This window comes from Apiospora kogelbergensis, assembly GCF_038363985.1.
Source record: "Apiospora kogelbergensis strain CBS 113332 chromosome Unknown utg000002l_segment0_segment0, whole genome shotgun sequence".
In the NCBI taxonomy this organism is placed as follows: Eukaryota; Fungi; Ascomycota; class Sordariomycetes; order Amphisphaeriales; family Apiosporaceae; genus Apiospora; species Apiospora kogelbergensis.
Window position 1 is genome coordinate 3,120,400 of NW_027117419.1, and position 18,108 is coordinate 3,138,507.

The following is an 18,108-nucleotide window of genomic DNA, read 5'->3' on the forward strand; positions in this document are numbered from 1 at the left end:
TAGTGTATCATTTCATCACGCAAACATAATAGCAAAAAGTGTGAGATAGCAATGCGGTCTATTTGTGCTTTCCAAAAAACCCTACAAAGTCGCGTTCGTTCGGCTAATATGAAAAACGCGTCTGTGTTCTCTACGCCAATTCGTCATCATTCATAATATTTATTTCCTTTCCCATTTCCATTACACTCCCCCTTTTCTGGTATTTATCCGCCCGCATGTTCTCATAACCTTGCCTTCGATACCTGATCATCATCTCTGATTCACAGGGAAGAGTACTTCTTGAAGGCGCCAATCAGGCCGCCGGTGCTGTTGTCGTGCTGGCCGTTGCCGGGCTGGTCAAGCTCCGAGAGGATCTTCTTGGCCAAGGACTTGCCCAGCTCGACACCCCACTGGTCGAAGCTGTTGATGTCCCAGATGGCACCCTCGGTGAAGGTGAGGTGCTCGTAGTAGACAATCAGGGCACCGAGCTCGGCAGGTCCGATGTGGCCGCCGACCAGGATGCTGGTCGTGGGGCGGTTGCCGGCGAAGACCTTGTGGGGCGCCAACTTGTCGGAGGCGCCTTCGGCCTTGACCTCCTCGGAGCTCTTTCCAATCATCAAAGCCTCAGCCTGGGCAAAGTAGTTGGAGGCCAGCATCTTCTGGTGAAGGTTGTCGGTGATGGGGTTGTGGCTCTTAGCAGCGAGGATGAAGTCGCTGGGGATCAGGCGGGTGCCCTGGTGGACGAGCTGGAAGAAGGAGTGCTGGGCATTGGTGCAAGGCTCGCCGAAGAGGATGGCACCGGTCGAGTACTTGGCGGGCGTGCCATCGGAAGTGATGGTCTTGCCGTTAGACTCCATGGACAGCTGCTGGAGGTAGGCAGGGAATCGGTGGAGGTACTGGTCGAAAGGAGCGACCAGATGGGTCTGGGCGCCGTAGAAGTTGCTGTACCAGACGCTCAGGAGAGCACCAAGGACGGGGATGTTGTCCTTGAGGGGAGTCTCGCGGAAGTGCTTGTCCATCTCGTGGGCACCAGCCAAGAACTTGTGGAAGTTGTCGTAGCCAATGTAGAGGGCAACGCTCAGGCCGATGGCACTCCAGACCGAGTATCGGCCGCCAACCCAGCTCTCGAAGCCGAACATGTTCTTGGCATCAATGCCGAACTTGGTGACCTCCTCGACGTTGGTGGACAAAGCCACGAAGTGCTTGGCGATGTCGCCCTTGCCGCCAGTCTTCTCGAGGAACCAGCTCTTGGCGGTGTTGGCGTTGGTGCACGTCTCGGCCGTGGTGAAGGTCTTGGAGGCGACCAGGATCAGAGTGGTCTCGGGGTCGGACGCCTTAAGAGCCTCGGCCATGTGAGTACCGTCAATGTTGGAGACGAAGTGAAGGGTCATGTCGTCGGCACCGTAGTGCTTCAGGGCCTCGGTGACCATGACGGGGCCGCTATACGACTGTCAGCTGCTTATACAATGGAGAAGAGAAGCACGATAAACTTACAGATCGGAACCGCCGATACCAACGTTGATGATGTTGGTCAGCTTCTTGCCGGTGAAACCCTTCCACTCGCCACTGCGGACCTGCTCGGAGAACTCCTTCATGTGGTTGAGGACGTCGTTGACGCCGCCCTTGTTGTTCATGACGTCAGCGCCCTCGACCTTCATCTCCCAGCCGCCGACGTTGCGGAGGGCGGTGTGGTAGACGGCGCGCTCTTCGGTGAAGTTGATCTTCTCGCCGGCGAACATGGCGTCGCGCTTCTTCTCGACGCCGGCCTCCTCGGCGAGCTTAACCAGCAACTCAATGGTCTCGGGGGTAACGAGGTTCTTGCTGAAGTCGAAGAGGATCTCGGTGTTGCTGGGGGTGTTGGTGAAGGTCTTGGAGAACTTCTCGAAGCGCTCGGGGTCCGACTTGAAGGCGTCGTTCATCTTCAACGACTGGCCGACGGAGCGGAAGTGAGCCTCCAGCTCCGGCCATGTCTTCAGAGAGGTTGCTTTCGTCATCTTGAGGAGAGGTGTGTATGAACGTCTGTAGATGAACTGCACCAGGCAGGCGGATGGAGAATCAGTATACAAGGTCAAGATCAAGGTCTGGCAGATAGCAAGTGTCGGGATCAGTCGAGAGGAGAGGGTTGGATGAAACAGAGTATTATCTTTCTTTATGTAGAGGGGAGAGAAAAGACGAGCTGGGAAGGGTGGATAGAGCTTGAGCTTGGAACCTTATCAGCCAAGAAAAAGCTCCGAAGCGGCCGACGGCTTCCTCCAGAGCTCTCTCTAGGTTAACTTGTATGCTCCAAGCTGGGCAGTCAGGGTCGAGAGCTACGATGGGCGATGGGCGACGGGCGACGCTTCCGAAAGCCAAGTCCCGAGCTTGCCACGAGCTTGCCTCATCGTCACTCTGTACAACCCCACCCAAGATGCATTGAGTCCGACGTGTTTCACTTACCTCCTAAGCCCGAAGTCCTCTGGGGTCGAATCGGTTGGTATGGCCGAAAGATGGGTGAAGAGGAGAGTAGTGGTGTATGAATAATCAGGCAATAGAAATTGTCGCAATGCTACGGGCTTCTGTTAAATACGTCGGCGGATTCTGCGGCCAAAAGTGGTGATGGGCGAGGAGGGGTGGAGGGGTCGACCGATTGGTAGGCGCCTTCGCACTACGCCTCGCCTCACACCTACTGTATAGTTGCTTGTCTCACGCATCGCCCAGGTACCCCGCGCGCACTCTCTGCAGGAAAGTGACGTTATCTAGTGTCACTCATGCCTTCCAATCCGTCCATCCAATGGCATGACTACAGGATATCATACATATCCGAAAAGGAATGCAGATTTCAATCCCCAACAGCTGGCCCAGCTAACTCCCTCCGAAGTCGAGGGTTCCCGGTACTGTCCTGGTAGGTTCCCGGTAGGGTCCCGGCAAAATGACGCTGGCCGTCCAAGTTTTACTACGGACACGATAATGGGGCCAAATAACGCGTGCAAAGCCAAGTGGGTGGGCAGTTGTCGCCCCACTCTCAGGTCCCGTAGACACCGGCCGCAAGCTGAAGATCCATCACAATGGCACGATATGGGCTTGTATTCATTCTTTGGATTTCGCCTGTCCGAGAAGACTTTTTCCTTCTCCACGGATTGCAAAGGATGCCCCCCCTATAGTGAGGCAGCCTTGTCTCTAGTAGTTGAGAAGCCGTATACGCCAGCTTGAGCCATCTAAGTCCTTGTTCGCCCTGCCCTGTACTTTAACATGCAACAAACCATGCTTGCTTTATCGACCCGAGATGCTGCCTGCGAAACTGGGGTCTTTCACGCTGCCGCCGCCATCGCCCAGCCCAGCAATCGGTCGGTTGTAGCTGAAGCCTTGGAATTGGTCTTGCATCGTCTGCGACAGCATCGGGCCGTCCACAAACGAATCCTGCGGCTGCTCCGTCGTGAAGTCTTCGTCAAAGTTGGTTACATCCAACGCGTCAGTCTGTGCAGGGCATGCTATTAGTCATCGTCTTTTCATCTTCGCCGCGGGGGATCATGTCACTTACCACTCTGGGCTTGAAGGTCGGCTCGTATTTGCGCTGCAACAGCTTGCGCCAGTCGATGGCGTGGAAGAAGGGGTGGGCCTTGATCTCGGCACTGCCACCGGCTCCCAATCGGTGTTCGGGGTCACGGTTGAGCAGCTTGGTGAGAAGGTCCTTGGCGGCTGGCGGCACAACCTCCGGGCCGGGGAAGTGCAGCGGCTCCGACAGGATTTTGCGGTACATCTCATTGGTGTTCTCGTCGTAGAAAGGCGGGAGACCCGTAAGCATTTCGTAGAGCAGAACACCCAGAGTCCACCAATCCACCGTCTTGTTGTAGCCGTTACCCATCAGAAGTTCGGGCGCCAGGTACTCGGGCGTACCGCAGAATGTGTTGGTGCGGTCTTCATCCTTCATATCCAATTTGCACAGCCCGAAATCGCAAAGGGCAATGTGGCCCTGGTAATCGAGCAGGATGTTCTCCGGCTTCAAGTCGCGGTAAATGACGTTGAAGCCGTGCAAGCATTCGAGCGCACAAAGCAGCTCGGCCGTGTAGAATCTCGCCCGGTTGACGTCGAATCTTTGCTCTTTTTGTAAGTGGTGGAACAGTTCTCCGCCGTTGACGAAGGCCAAAACGAAGTAAAGCTTCTCGGGGACTGGAAGGTAAATTTCAACGGGACGATAAAGGGGTTGTTGATCTGGGCAAGCACCGAACGTTCGGCCAAAGTATGTGCCACCTCGGAACGTGAGATGATGTGGGCCTTTCGTATCGTCTTGAGCGCGTAAATTCGGTTGGTATCTTTCTTGCGGACCTGCATCACCTTGCCGAAACTTCCCTTGCCGACGACCTTGAGGAGGTCGAAGTCCTCGATCTTGAGCTTGCCGGCGCGGTTCTCGACGTACTGAACGCCAATCTTGAGCTTACCCGTACCGTACTGCACATCTACCCAATCAACACCGGACTGGCCTAGCGATTTCTCCTTGCTGGCGAACTCGGCTGCCGCCTTCTCGCGGTCCTTCTTGCTGGCCTTGGGGTCCTCCACGAAGGTGTGCTTCTCGTCGAACCGCGGGTTGATACGGACAACTCCTATGAAGATATCCTGGCTTCGACCCGCTGATGGTGGGGCCGTAGGGTTTCTCATATACAGATGTACGGCAAGCTCTGTCACACGTGACACATCGAACTTGTATTGTGTGTTGTCGCCTGCCCACAGAGGGTTCTCAGGGTTACCCGAGACGGAGTTGACAAAAACCTGGACCTTGTCGAAATCCAGGAGAGCATATGGCAGCCATTTGCTGGAGACTCTGCCGTGGTTAGAAGGAACAAAGTTGCCTCCCGAAGTTTGAGGCCTGCCATTGATGAAGGAGCCCGGAGCGCCTCGAGAACCTGGCCGCACCGAGCTGCTGAGGGCGCCGCCGGACGACAGGGAGCCTTGGTGAGCGGCTTGGCTGAAAGCGTTGCGATGTTGCTCGGGGAGTTGGAAGCTCTGGCCTTCGTGGAGGGTTACGACCAGAATGCCGGGTTTCGGTGTCTTAATGACGGGCTGTTGTGCCATGGCTTCGGATGCAGCTATAATAGTAAGGGAAGCCCCAGGTCAGTCCACACGTGTCTTGCACAAAACAGACCTCGGCGGGCAAGTTTGGTGGTTGTCACATACCGATAGCATTGTCAGGGGGCGGGGGTAGATGAGCTCGTAGGCGGTGCGGCCATCTTCTCATCGTTGCCTGTAATGGTGGATGTCGAAGGGGATCTCGAAAAGGTATTGGACAAGGGACCCAGATGGGTCTCCTTCAACTCTGTAGACAAATCGCAAGTCAGTAAGGATCCAGTCAATCATGCGGTGTCTCTCGCTGTTCGTCCACGTCAAGCAGCACGGCCATTCCATGGCATGAGACCCCTCTTGTCGGTCACCAGCAATCCGGTTCGTTCATCTGGAGATGACCCCCGAGAAGCCATAGGTCGCGCAAATGGTAAAAAAAGAACTCACTCTTGGTAAGCTTCCACGACATCTTGGCGATGCACTAGGTGGATTGCAGAGGGCTGGACGAATTGGGCGGGTTATTCGTCGTAAACCGGGGGCGTTGTTGTTGGCAGCCGGTCTGATGAAGGACTGGAGGTAGAGAGAGGTATGATATGGTATCTATCGAGGTTTGGATGGAGTATGGGAACAAGAGAAGGAATGGAGGGAGAAGAAGATGCAAAGGTCCAGTCCGAAAGTAGGAGCTAAATGTGGCAGTGAAGATCGGCAAAGACAGGAGAAGGAGGGAGAGAAGAGAGAGAGGCAATGATGTCGCTTGTGGAGGGATCTGAGCCTAGGAGCTGATGCAGTAGGAGAATCAAGGGTCTCTCGTCTTGTCTTTCAATGGCGACTTTTGTGTGTGTGCGCGCGTGCGTGCCCAAGGGTGGTGTCTTGGGTCTTTGGGGAAGTGAGTGATGAGCAGCTGTTTCGTTCTGTTGCAGCGCAGCAAGCGAAGCAGTTGGTACGGATACTGTTGCTGTGAAGTAAGACTGGCGACTGACTGGCCTACCAACTACCACGAGGGGGAGGTGGTTGCGTTGCCCGCCCACTGTAAATTGTCGGGGTCGGGTCGGCTGGCTTATCCGTTCCAACGTGTTACGGAAGTTGTACGGTATCCAAGCTTCTCTCTCGCGTGTCGGATCCCCTCCCAGACAAGATATTGATGGCTAGACAGGACAAGCAAGAGAGGAAACAAGAGTTCTGATCGAGCGGAGAGTGACAGCGAAAAGAAGAGCAAGAAAAAGGAGAGAGCGAATTCACTCAGTGGTTGGATGGTACGCGTGTGCACGTCTACGGCTTTACAGAGGAGTTCGAGGGTGTATTTGAACCCAGGGAAGTTTAATAATAAGGGGAGCTAGAATGCGGCTGGGTTTTAGGCGGCGGTTGGATTTGATTGATTGATTCGAGGAGGGGAGGGGCGCCGCCTGATTGAATCGATAGACTCCTGTGCTAGAAACCTGAGAACCAAACCCCCCAAAGTGCCCCCAAGCCCCCTCGAACCCAGAACTCCCCCTCTCCAGGGACCCCCTCTTTTTCCCTGCGCTGTCTCTCACTTCTCACACACACTTGTGCCCTCCCGTGTCTCCATATCTCCCTCTCCCACTCTTGTCTGTCTGGTCTGTCCGATGTTGGTTCTCAGCTTCTCACTGGCCGACTGGCTGGCAGTCCCTGGCCTCTTTGGAAGAGTCGATAGTGGAGCTCCATACCGACTGTCAAGTCTTGTGTACTCCCATGTGCCGTGCATGTTGTCCGTATGCATCGCGTATAGCATCTATAAGTCAGTAGCCGCATATGCCCCTGTTGTTGTTTTCTCTGTTTTGACTCCCTGACCGAAGCTTGCCGTATATACTATCGTCTGTATATGTACCAGGGGGTTCAGTGAAATTTCGCACGCATCAACTACCTACTGCCTACTGCCTACTGCCTACGTACCTTTAGGAGAGCGACGTTCCACGTGGCGCAAGGTTTTGTTGATCCAGATGGATGATACACATGGACATTATGCCTCAAGGAAGAGGCGAATTTCTCCTATCAGCCTCGCCTTCTTTGGACGTATGTAGCAGTCGGGACTTCAGCCAAAGGGTTTACGTGTTTCGCTTCCTGCGAATGCGTACAAAGCCGGCCATCCAAAACCGATCTAGATCCTAGCAGATGAAGAGGTCCCGAGTCCACATAGCCGTAGGTTGCATTCCACGCCTCACAGGTTACTGGACGAGGACCGTCCATCAGGAGCTCATCCAGGAGTCCTCCATACAGACATGCACTCAGGACTCAGAACTCAGGAGGCATCCCAAGCGAAGAACGGGGATCCCGGCCAGCCCCGCAGTCCAGTCGCATCGCCGAGGGCTAGGCCCCCACAACAACATCGACCATGCATGGTGGGAATGCAGCCTTTCTTGTGCTACATACGCATTGCATCCCGGTTCGATCCAGCTCCTTGCAATCCTGCCGTGGTGTTTATTATTAGACGGGAAACCTTTTTTCTCCTTCCGTCTCTTTCAAGTCATGTCACGGAAGCCCGTCTCGAGCCTACGAAACCGCGTTCCTAGAGTGTGCAACACGATTGTTCCAGGGACTGCATGTGATTGTGGCAAAACAACAAAGATAGCAATATTTATGTGTCGAACTGGAGATCAATTGATCTTCTGTGCGCATAGGAATGCAGGCAGAGGTAAGGTATAGCTTGAACAAGATGTAACTGGTCCCTCTGCCGGGGGCTCCAAAATTAGTTCAGTTACATCCAGTATTTCATGTTGTAGTAGCAGCCGGATGTGGCCTGTCACGCTGCCTGGCGGGCAGCGGGGGACGACGGAGGGCTGTCGCGTCTCATGCAGACGTTCCAGAAGGAATGATCCCAGAAGGAGATCAAGCACCAACTAGGTTAACCAGCATCCCCTTTCTGCTGCGACCTCGATCAACTCAAACCCTTGGTTTTGGAAGCAAGAAAGAAAGAAATAGATACCCGCCCAAACATGGCAATTTCTCATGTCTGGCGAATAGCATGCGGTTATCTTATGACGACAGCCGTCCGAAAATAACTGAGGACTAAGTATATAACCCAGGACGGGTCCCGTGATGGAAGCATGAACGACTTCCATCGCATACAAGTAGATCAGTGATGCATGCAGGAAAATGTGGGCACTGGCAAATATATGGAATCGGTCATGATCGCGTGTCTAATGCGCACACTTGCTCGACATCTCGATATGGCTGCTGGGCTGACAGTGGGCATCCTTGTTTTCTTTTTTGGTGCCGTCTTCTTACTTTGGTATCTCGGAGCAGCTACTGGCTACCTTCAGCTTTGCTGTGTTCCTTACCCTAGGCTCCATTGGCTGAAGCTGCTAAATCCGCGTAGTTGGTCGATCAGCTCCCCTGCGAGCGCACTATCCAGCGCTCCTGTGAATTTCATCTTATAATCCGGCCGGGCACCAGGGTAGATTGCCATTGCATCGAACTCAGCGCACTCGATTTCTCGAACGGCAACTAGAACCTAGCGTGCTGGCTGGTCCCCTTCGCAACCTGTGTTCCTGACGCAGCACCCGGGTTTTTCCCTGGTGATCTAGTCCGCAAAGGCCGTTAACGGCAGGCCCACGTGGGATGCAGCAGGCTTTGGAAGAATATATGTACGTGTGTAAATTGGCGGGAGCGTGCCGGAGCAGTTCATAGCGCCCGACGTCGTGTCGCATCTGCTCTCGTGACTTGAGTCCCGAGTTTCCGGGGGTCTTGGACTACTCGAGAGGCACATCGTGGCTGCGTAATATATCTTTCAAAGTGTTTGGGATGAACCGTCTAAGTGACTATACCTATCAAATGTCAAGCGTGCATTAGCGAGCTTCTCGGCCGTATCGCCGTATCGCCGTATCGCTGTGTCGTTGTATCGCTTCTTCGGCTTGAGCAAGGGTTTTGATAATACCGAACAATGGCCAAAAGGACATGTTGGCTTTGTGCACTTTTAAAACGAGATCCGTTCCTGCTGACAGCCGTTGAAATTGACCACTGTCAATAAATACGATTTCTCAAAGCGCTGACTTCGTTCCCCAACGCCAGCACATGACCACCCGAGGAAAGTCGCAATTCAATGTCGCCCGAGAGAAGGAACACGTCAACGTCGGCAGCCCCCGAAAATGAAATGCCACCCGCTCTGGAGTGGTGGCCCTCCGGTCTTGATGCCCCTAGAACTAGATGCCGGAGGTGATACCCGCGACGGAGGCGGTGGCAACCCAGAGACGGCTTCGACGCCCCAGGTCCAGAGGACCTACATCCAAGGCTGGAGGCTCTATACGTTAATTACTGCGTACGGTTGACTTATTTTGCTCTTGTTCGAAGCTCGCCATTCTCCATATACTGAATAGCCGCCTTTCCTACTTGTTCACCATTGGTCTACGAGTGTTCATGAAATGCTGCTGTACGGAATATGTAACGGGAACTGACTCCTCTCCGGCTCGAAGACTATGTTTAGCCCTACTACTGTCGTTCCTCGAAACGACTATTGTTAGTACCTCGCTCGTCTCCATCACGAACGCTCTGGGCGGCTTTGAACAGCGAGATTGGGTTGTCACTTCCTACCTCATCACTTATACCGGCAAGTTATCATCCTCGTCATCCCATAAGGCATGTGTCCTTGTGGTTAACCCATTCCCCCTTTTCCTACCAGGTTTTTTGATAATATACGCAAAGTTCAGCGACATTCTGGGCAGAAAGCTCCTCATTCTGGTCGCCGTGGCCATCTTCGCCATTTTCTCGATTGTGTGCGGTTCCATCTCCGACATGACCCAGCTGTATGTCCTCGCTGCTTGCTGTTCTGTTCCGTCCGCCACACAGGGAATCTGGGTACAATAGCTGACGCCTCGTGGAACACAGCATCGTCTTTCGCGCATTCCAGGGTGTAGGCGCCTCGGGCATCTACGCCATGGTCACCGTCATCCAGCCCGAGCTGGTGCCCCCAGAGAAATGGGGCCATCTGCTAGCCGGTGTGGCCATGGTGACGGTCGTCAGCTCGGTCCTGGGTCCCATCCTCGGCGGCTTGATCAACGACCACGGATCGTGGCGATGGGTGTTTCTACTAAAGTAGGCTGCCCATTCTCCTGCCTCCTTTTGAAAAACTTGTCAGTCCTATGTTTACCAATGGCTCACAACTGGCTATCCCCTACCCAGTGCCCCAATCGCCGCCGTTGCCACCGCCATGATCGCCTTCCTCATGCCGACGCACTTTCCCAACCAGGGCAATCCAGAGGCGCACGTGAGCCTACGAGCCAAGTTCTCGCGCACCTCGCTCGCGCGCCTCGACGTATTGGGCGCCGCCCTGCTCCTCGCCGCCACCGTGCTCATTGTCTTCGGCTTCGAGGAGGCCGGGTCGCGGTACCCCTGGGCGAGCGCGCCCATCCTCAGCACTCTCGTCATTGGCGCCCTGCTGCTCGTCGCTTTCATCTTCTGGGAGCGCATCGTGGGCCGGCCGCGCCGTGTCCAGGAGCCCATTTTCCCGCTACGGTTGATGAAGCGCCGCGTTTTTGCTGGTCTGATGCTGTACGTGCCTGCCCCATGTGCTAGTGTATGGTGCGATGAGGAGCATGAAATAGCTGTCGCTAACACCTTCTCGTGCTACCCAGAGTTGGCTTTCTGACCGGCCCGCCCTTCATGACCGTCCTGATCAACCTCCCCAGCGCATCCAAGCCGTAGACGGCGTCTCCCCTTCGACGCTGGCGTGCGGCTCCTGCCCTTACTCCTTTCCTCGCCCGTGGCCACCGCCCTCGCGGGTCAACTGGCGACCAAGCTCAAGGTCCCGCCCTTCTATCTCACCATGTTCGCCACATCCTTGCAGATGCTGGGCATCGGGCTCTGCAGCTCCGTCCCCTTCCGTGGCAGCAGTACAACCATCTATGGGTACGAGGTCCTCATGGGCTTCGGCTTCGGCATGGGCCTCGTCTCGCTGCTCATATACGCGCCTCTGGTCGTGGACCGTGAGGATTTAGGTGAAATACCCCGAGGCCGCACACCCATCCGTCCTTGGCATGTACGTATAGCTGACACCTGGGTTATTTGCTGTAGCTGTTACCATGGGCGCCATTACCCAGGTTCGTGTGCTCGGTGGGACCATAGGTCTCGCTATTAGGTATGTTTCCCGTTATACTGCTTTTCCCTTCCTATGGCACGGCAGTTTAATAATGTTCTATACAGTGCCACTATTTTGAACAATCACCTGGCTTCACGACTGCCGTCGCTCCTCACCTCATCTGAGATGCAGCAAGTCTCCCAGTCCCTGTCGTTCGTCAGCAGCCTTCCGGACGCCACCCGCGACGCGGTGCGGGAGGTATTCGCCGAAGGGTACAACACCCAGATGCGCGCGATGCTCTACTTCAGCGCCGCAACTTGGCTCTGTGCCGCAGTTCTTCTCTGGGAAAAGAGGCTGAGAACCATCGTCGATGTCAAGGCATGATGATACGAGAGTATGTATTTGTGTGAGAATTGTTTCTGGACTACTTTGTAATGAGTGATTAACCATTGGGTTGACTTGGTTTCATTCCCAAGTATACCCATATATAATATATTCTGGACCTAATTGACTTGACAATCCATCGGTTGACTGAAGGTATTTCTTAAGATACCCTTGCTTGAAGTCTTGTAAAGTATACCCGCAACAATAAAGATGAAAGCCATCGAACGCCCCCAGCTTTCCCAAATGCCGTTTATATGGTGACCATCCAAACCTGATAGGTAGTACCGAGATCCCTCTGTCGTACACAAAAGAATTATACACGACAGCGCGAGCACACACAACTTAGACTGTGGGGATCTCAAGCTGATCTGATTTGGTTGGTGTCTTCAACCTCCCAACAGATTTGAATGACGTCCCCGTAGTCCTCCCTGCAGATCCGATGTCCGACTTGGCGCATACTGACGGTGCCAGCCGCTGCCGCTGTCGCCCGCTGTCGGCTCTCGAGCCTGCGGAGCAACACATCTCGTTCCCTGGTCTTGAGCTGGCCCAGTCTCGTCCTGTAGCGTTGCTTTCGCGGTCGGTATAAGTGCTGTTCTTCTGGTGATGGTGGAAGCGGTCGCCGTGGCAATGCAAGAGTATTGTAAATATAGGTTTCACTATCACCACCGCCGTCCTCCTTCTCCCCTTTCCATCCTGCTCATTAACGGCGTTACTTCCGCTAACATGATGGTTAGGAGAAACCACATTGGGGGGTGGTAACTGGGGAATTCCTTCTTTTCGGGCTGCTGGCAGTGATGGTAATGATGCCAAGAGTGACGATAGTGCACCAAGCAACGTAGCTGATAAGTGGCTCTGAAGTGCGTTCTGCATCCTGTATCTTCTGGTTTTCTGTTTTCTTCCTTGGAACAGGTCCAATCCAGCGTGTTGTCACTATACTGGATGACTTCACAGTATATAGACAAAAACTTCTTGGGGGGGGGGGGGCAGATTTTGTGCAACACTTATTTTCGGACTTTTGAGATATCACTACTTGATCGTTTGATTTTGCTACGCTAAATAGAAAATCAGACATCTCCGAGCGCTGGCGATCATTAAGTTTGGTATACCAATGATCTCCATGGCTTGCAGTACCCTTATTCGGAGATATGTCTCCCAGGTTGGTGGATAGTGGTTCTCTGCGAACCTAAAAGTCCCCTGGCGATATGCGGAGGCGGCCCCCTTTCACTCGCTCTCCCAAAAAACCACTTCGGAGCCATGCGAGTATTAACTGAATACCACATATACTCTCTCCCGGGGTTCAACGGGGCGCTGGCGCTGGCGCGACATCATAGCCTGGAAGCCAGATAGTCTCCACTCTAACCGGTTCGCTGTTCTCGAGAGTAGGGCAGTCGAGCTGTGATCCATGGTAGGGGCGGGAGATGATATATGAGGATTAGGGGTCTCATAACCCCATTCATACAGTGCCCTCATTGGCCTCGTCATTCTCGCCCTCGTACTCGTTTGTGCCACTTTTATCTCCTCAGTAGTCCTCCCAGATTTCCTTGCGATACGCCTCGGTCAGCCGCTCATCGGGGCCGTATTTCTCCTGCCAACCCACGAAGCCGCGGTCCAAGATGTAGACCGTCTGTTGTTGTGGTTCGCTGTCCGACTTCTTCAGGTTGGGATCCGCGGCCACTGCCTCCTTCTCGCGCAGGTATCGCAACGCCGCGGAGGGTCCCCGCTGCTGCGACAGAGCGCAGTGGAACACGACCGTCTCTTTGCCCTCGAGCTTGCGCAGGAGTGTCGGCATCATGGCTTCGAAGGCGCGCGAGGGGAAGTTGATGGAGCCTTGGATGTGGCCACCTATGTAGTCTGTATCAATGTTGCGCGTACGTTAGCTTACCACCGGGAGAATGCGGAGTTGTAGAGAAGATATGGCAAGGAAACAGATATAACGAAGGGAGAGTGTGTTAAAGGGGGCGGCAAACATGTGCAGTAGCTGTGAGATCCATACCGTCGTCTCGAACATCCACAATCGCGACCTTGGACGTTTCGCTGTCCAAACCCGCTGCTTGAGCTGCGAGCAGCATGTCGGCCAGTTGCGTGGCTTGCATCCGCCGAAGGCTCCCGATAGTTAGAAGCGACATATTGCCAGGAAATACGGGCGAAGCCAGGAAGAGTCGAGGATGAAGAGTATCTTGTCTAAACAAGTGTCGCGAACACGATTGTCGTGGGAGGAAGGACTTCCCAGATTCAGAGCTTGAAGTAGCACGTACGTAAGTGCCAACCCCGCGATGGGTCTGTTACATGCATAAATCCACCAACTTGCATAACCGTCCAACATACAAAACAAAAAGCCCAGTCGACTCCAGTATCACGACAGCCAGTTAGATAAAGAAAAGCAATGGAAATAAAAAGAACAGATATTCTACTTCGAACAATGCTGTAATTGCTTTGTAACCTATCCCACAAAAAACGCCGGGTATTGTATGCTTTTGGTACAGTGTGAAGACCATACGGGGTGTGTTCAATTCTACTTCGTTTACGGCCACATGCCATCGAACATGAACAGCCAGTCCTCCCAATACTGGTTGAAGTTTCCCACCATGTAACTGAACCCATCCCCTTCGGTGCCCGCCTTGTAGGGTCGGTAGTATATGCCACCCGTCTTGAGATGTCGCTTGAGCGTCATGTAGACCGAGAAACTACTAGGCATGGGCCCGACAAAGTAGGTGCTTCCCAGCAGAGCAATAAAATCGACCAGACCTTGCTGATCCCATGTGAGCGAATCGAGCTCCTCGAGGTCCTTGTCCTTCAATAGCTCGCGCTTGGTGACGACGCGCAGATTCGCCTTTGCCGCAGCATCGTTGGCAAACTTCTGCGCCTCCGTGGCATTGCCTGTCGCCAGATAAGCCGCTTTGTAACCCCGCTGGATTGCTTTTTCGAGGTACGCTGGAGCTTGCGTGTCGTATACGGGCCAGAAGCTCATCGAGTCTGATTCGGTGCGCAGATGGGCACCCAAAAACTCGCCCGAAGCAGCGCCTTGACTCTTCGCGAAGCCGTGCATGTTCTTCAACACCTCCTTGCCCAAACGCAGCAATTGTTTATTGAACTTGAGGATATGGCCAAAGGTCGCAGCGAACTCGGGGCCATCCTTGTAGACGGGCCAGTCCCACAGCACCCCCATTTGAAGCGAATGAGACGGGGTGTCTCCTTTGAAGGCGGCGTGCCGTAGGTCTCGTTCTTAAGCCATCCTCGGAAGGTATCGCCGAAGCGATCCGTGTGTCGGTTCTGATCCTTCCAGTCGCAGCCTCCACGGTTACCAAAGTCCTTCGGCGCAATTTCTTGGATGGTGGGTTGGCCGTCGGGGCCTCTGGGGTAGTTTGGAATGTCGGTCACATTGCCGTAGAGCGTGATCTGTGGGCAGTAGGTCGTCCACGCGTTCTTGAAATGATCCTCGTCGAACATATAGGAGAGAGGAAGGTAGTTGGTAAAGAGGTTCTCCAAGTCTTCTGCGGAGCGTTGGCGAATCTTAGGCATAACTAACGAGGTTGCGCCAGCTTCGATGGCATACCTCACATGTCTGGATGTAGTTGCGAATGTTGCCAATGCCGCCCGAGTTGTTGTCGCAGATGTAGGTCAGACCCTCGACGTAGTTCGCCTCTTCGCAGACGCGCTGCAACGGCCAGCCGACGAAAGGGGCTTCGGGATCGGACAGGTCTACCTTGTTCGGAGCGGGCGGCAGTAAGACGCCTGAGGTTGGGCCGTGGCCCTTGCCGCTAGTTCCTGTCCATTCGAAGGACGTCGGCTGGAGACGCCAGCTCCAGACGGCGATAAGGAGTAGTATGGCGCAGGCGGGGAGTAAGATGTTGCGTCGAGACATCAAGGCGGAAAGCTGCTGCTGCAGCAGTCGAGTAGCAACGGTCATCGTATATACTATCGAATTTCGAGATTCGTCCACCCCTAATGCGTCCGACAATAGAGGGAGAGAGAACAAAGCAAGCCTCACTCTCCCTATTCTTTTCTCGGGTGTATCGCAAAACCGTGCTTCGGCGGCGTGGATTGTTGCGTGTAGCAATGACGGAGTGCTGCCGACGCGGAAAAGCGGCAGGGCGCCAATGGTGGAACCTTCCTTATGAAACGAGGCGCTCTCTCTCGATTCTTAGGGAGGTGGCAGGGCAGTGCCGTTTTGGGTAATGGGGCGGTCGATGGATGCAATGTTGCCAATGGTCGTCGCTTCTTTGGATTAATCTTCGACAGTACCTGGGGTCGAGATATGGTACGCTTCGTCAATCATTAGAAGGTCACAGAGCCAAAAGCAAGAGGAGGGAGCAAACATAGGGAAACAGAACAAAATGGCAGATGCCGGGCTAAGTATTGTATGCGGAAGAGCAAGGGAGGGAAATAATCTAATTTAGACTGCGCGGCCTTGGGCGACTCAGACTCAGCACAGGTACCGTCCAGTCCAGAATTAATGTCTTGGGGGGTCAGCAGCACTCGTGACTCGCTTTTCGGACGCGAAACCAACGGACAAAATAGCCAGCCATCTTGGCGCGGCGAGAAGAATGGAGAATCAGGATTGATGGCGAAGTCTTTCTCTGCCTCTTCATCTTTATTTTCTTCTTCGTTATTTGCTGCCAGGCTGTGTCGTTGCACTTGCGCCGTTGGCTGGTGTTGGACCTTGGCTGGTGATGCACGCGTGTATGGTATGTATGTACTTGGTCTGAAGACCTGCCAGCCCAAGCAGCCGGCAGCCAGCCTCTCTGGCACCAGACCAGACCTCGATAGGTTGGGTACTCCCAGACGTACATATTATGTTTTTTCTGAAGCATCACGAATAGGCGCCGACTTTTGCTTTGCCCAACGCGAAGGGATCCAATGTTTCGCTGGCCTCTAACACACGTTCGCGACAGCTTGGCATCCGAAGTAAAAATTGTCGGTTACGGTCAAGCCCCCCGTATACTATTGCTTCTTAGGAAATAGTTGTAGCAAGCCTCAGCTGAACTGGTCGCCCCTCCTGACTAATGATAATAGTTCACGATAGTTTTGGTGTCAATTCCTTCGTAAGACTGCCAATTGCCCCATAGCTCCCACCGTTCCCTCTCTCTCTCTCTCTCTCTCTCCCTTTCCACTGCGAGGTGGCTTTTCTTTCGCTGAGCCCCTGGCCTCCCTGTGGAAATTCTGGCCTCTAAGCACTGAGTTCTGCACTGAGCTCTCCCCTGCTCCCGCTGTGGAGATGCCCAGATCCCTGGGATCAGCGCCACGAAGGATTGGCGTCAGCGCTGTGCTACCAACGACAAGCACACACGCTCTATTAGATGCCGAATTCCGTGCTTGCTGTATCTTCAGGCTACACTGCTCACCTGCCATGTCGACGAAACATGTCTTTCAAGATGGTGAGTATAGAGATGGCATTCAATCTCACGCTCTAGAACCTAGCCAATTCCACAGCAAGATTCCCGAATAGTCACACGAATCTAAAGTTAGCAGGCGGTAAGGCCACATGCACCGAGACCTTACGGTGTACATCTATCTGAATGGTGCTCGACAACTCGTCTATCTAGAAAAATGGATCGTCCGTCTAAAAAAAGGATGCAGGCAACCATGAGAAGAAAGGTCGTACAACAACTTGCAAAGTTACTTGTAGTCTCGCGTGTAGTTGGCGCTTCCTTTCCTTGTTGGCAAACTCCAAGCCGGCCTCTTGCCGGAATGGCTCTAGGTCTATGGGGTAGTCTGACGCGCTTTCGTATCGTGATATGAATCAATCAACGCCAAGGTTGGGCCGAGCTCCTCCGTTCGTCCAACAGAGCGAGTGGCTCTGCAGACATTGGACAATAAGCCCCAGGCCCAATTCCTCCGCGGTGCGATCCGTATGGTCTTTGGGTAAGCCGTCAGAGCAATAGTCAGAGGCAAGGCAAATAGAGAGAGAAGAGCGAGAGTCCCTGTATAACAGATCGATCAGTTGGTAACACAAACAATGAATAGCGCATATGCCCAAAGCCCTGCTGAGCTGTTACTATCAAAGTCTTTGCCGGCTTTGCCAGCAGCCAGGTCTCTCTCTGCATCACGAGTCGCCGCCAGCTCTGACGCCGTCAAGCTCCCGTTCTTTTCGCGCAACCACAGGGGTGCTTTCTTCAGCTTACTATGTACGGAAGCTATGGATACTGGTTTCCAAATAACAGGAACCCAAATCAAGTTGTGTCTATTTTTATCTATTGATCGGAGGGGCTCAGCGAAGATATTCACCGACCAGCGCCGCATGGTGACCACCGGAATATCCCCACTCATTCCGGGAAGCCACCCGGGTTAGCCGGCCAAGGTCACGACACGACTCCGTACACCCCGATTTTCTGTGTGATAACATGCCCCTTTTCATGTCGGTTTAACATTATAAAATATGAATCATATTTAGTAAGAGTATAAATAATGTTCATTCATGACTATTTGAATGTTCGCCTAAACTCCATCATTAGACTCTCCGCTGCTGAAGAGGCTATGCATTACAATAAACACACGTAAGGGTTACCTGATGTTCGATGTGCTTAGGTGCATTATGTCCTAGTTAAAAGAGAATATCTAATATATTTAAGGGGTAGTATAGTATTTTCCTAACGTAAACATCCTTAAATATTAAATAAATAACTATTCGAATTCGGGGGATATCACTTCGATTTACTAAGAGTGAACGGTTCTTACTAGATATACCT

At 53.5% G+C, this 18,108-nt stretch overlaps 5 protein-coding genes across 5 annotated transcripts; 1 reads left to right on the forward strand and 4 right to left on the reverse strand.

Moving 5' to 3' along the window:
- Positions 1-260: 260 nt before the first annotated feature.
- Positions 261-1,973, reverse strand: PG998_003908 (glucose-6-phosphate isomerase; the record flags this gene model as incomplete). The annotated part of the gene is made up of 2 exons (XM_066870726.1): positions 261-1,419; positions 1,474-1,973. The coding sequence occupies 2 exons, from the start codon at positions 1,971-1,973 to the stop codon at positions 261-263; spliced, it is 1,659 nt and encodes a 552-aa protein (XP_066734476.1).
- Positions 1,974-3,228: 1,255 nt separating this feature from the next.
- PG998_003909 (uncharacterized protein) lies at positions 3,229-5,025 on the reverse strand (the record flags this gene model as incomplete). Its single annotated transcript, XM_066870727.1, has 3 exons — positions 3,229-3,432; positions 3,497-4,125; positions 4,185-5,025. 3 exons carry the CDS (start codon positions 5,023-5,025, stop codon positions 3,229-3,231), a joined length of 1,674 nt encoding a protein of 557 aa, XP_066734477.1.
- Positions 5,026-9,113: 4,088 nt separating this feature from the next.
- Positions 9,114-11,422, forward strand: PG998_003910 (major facilitator superfamily transporter; the record flags this gene model as incomplete). The annotated part of the gene is made up of 7 exons (XM_066870728.1): positions 9,114-9,283; positions 9,438-9,797; positions 9,850-10,056; positions 10,144-10,512; positions 10,666-10,958; positions 11,035-11,098; positions 11,164-11,422. 7 exons carry the CDS (start codon positions 9,114-9,116, stop codon positions 11,420-11,422), a joined length of 1,722 nt encoding a protein of 573 aa, XP_066734478.1.
- Positions 11,423-12,941: 1,519 nt separating this feature from the next.
- PG998_003911 (uncharacterized protein) lies at positions 12,942-13,491 on the reverse strand (the record flags this gene model as incomplete). The annotated part of the gene is made up of 2 exons (XM_066870729.1): positions 12,942-13,273; positions 13,416-13,491. 2 exons carry the CDS (start codon positions 13,489-13,491, stop codon positions 12,942-12,944), a joined length of 408 nt encoding a protein of 135 aa, XP_066734479.1.
- A 452-nt stretch (positions 13,492-13,943) lies between these two features.
- On the reverse strand, positions 13,944-15,329 carry PG998_003912 (uncharacterized protein; the record flags this gene model as incomplete). Its single annotated transcript, XM_066870730.1, has 3 exons — positions 13,944-14,443; positions 14,578-14,943; positions 14,981-15,329. 3 exons carry the CDS (start codon positions 15,327-15,329, stop codon positions 13,944-13,946), a joined length of 1,215 nt encoding a protein of 404 aa, XP_066734480.1.
- Between the last annotated feature and the right edge of the window lie 2,779 nt (positions 15,330-18,108).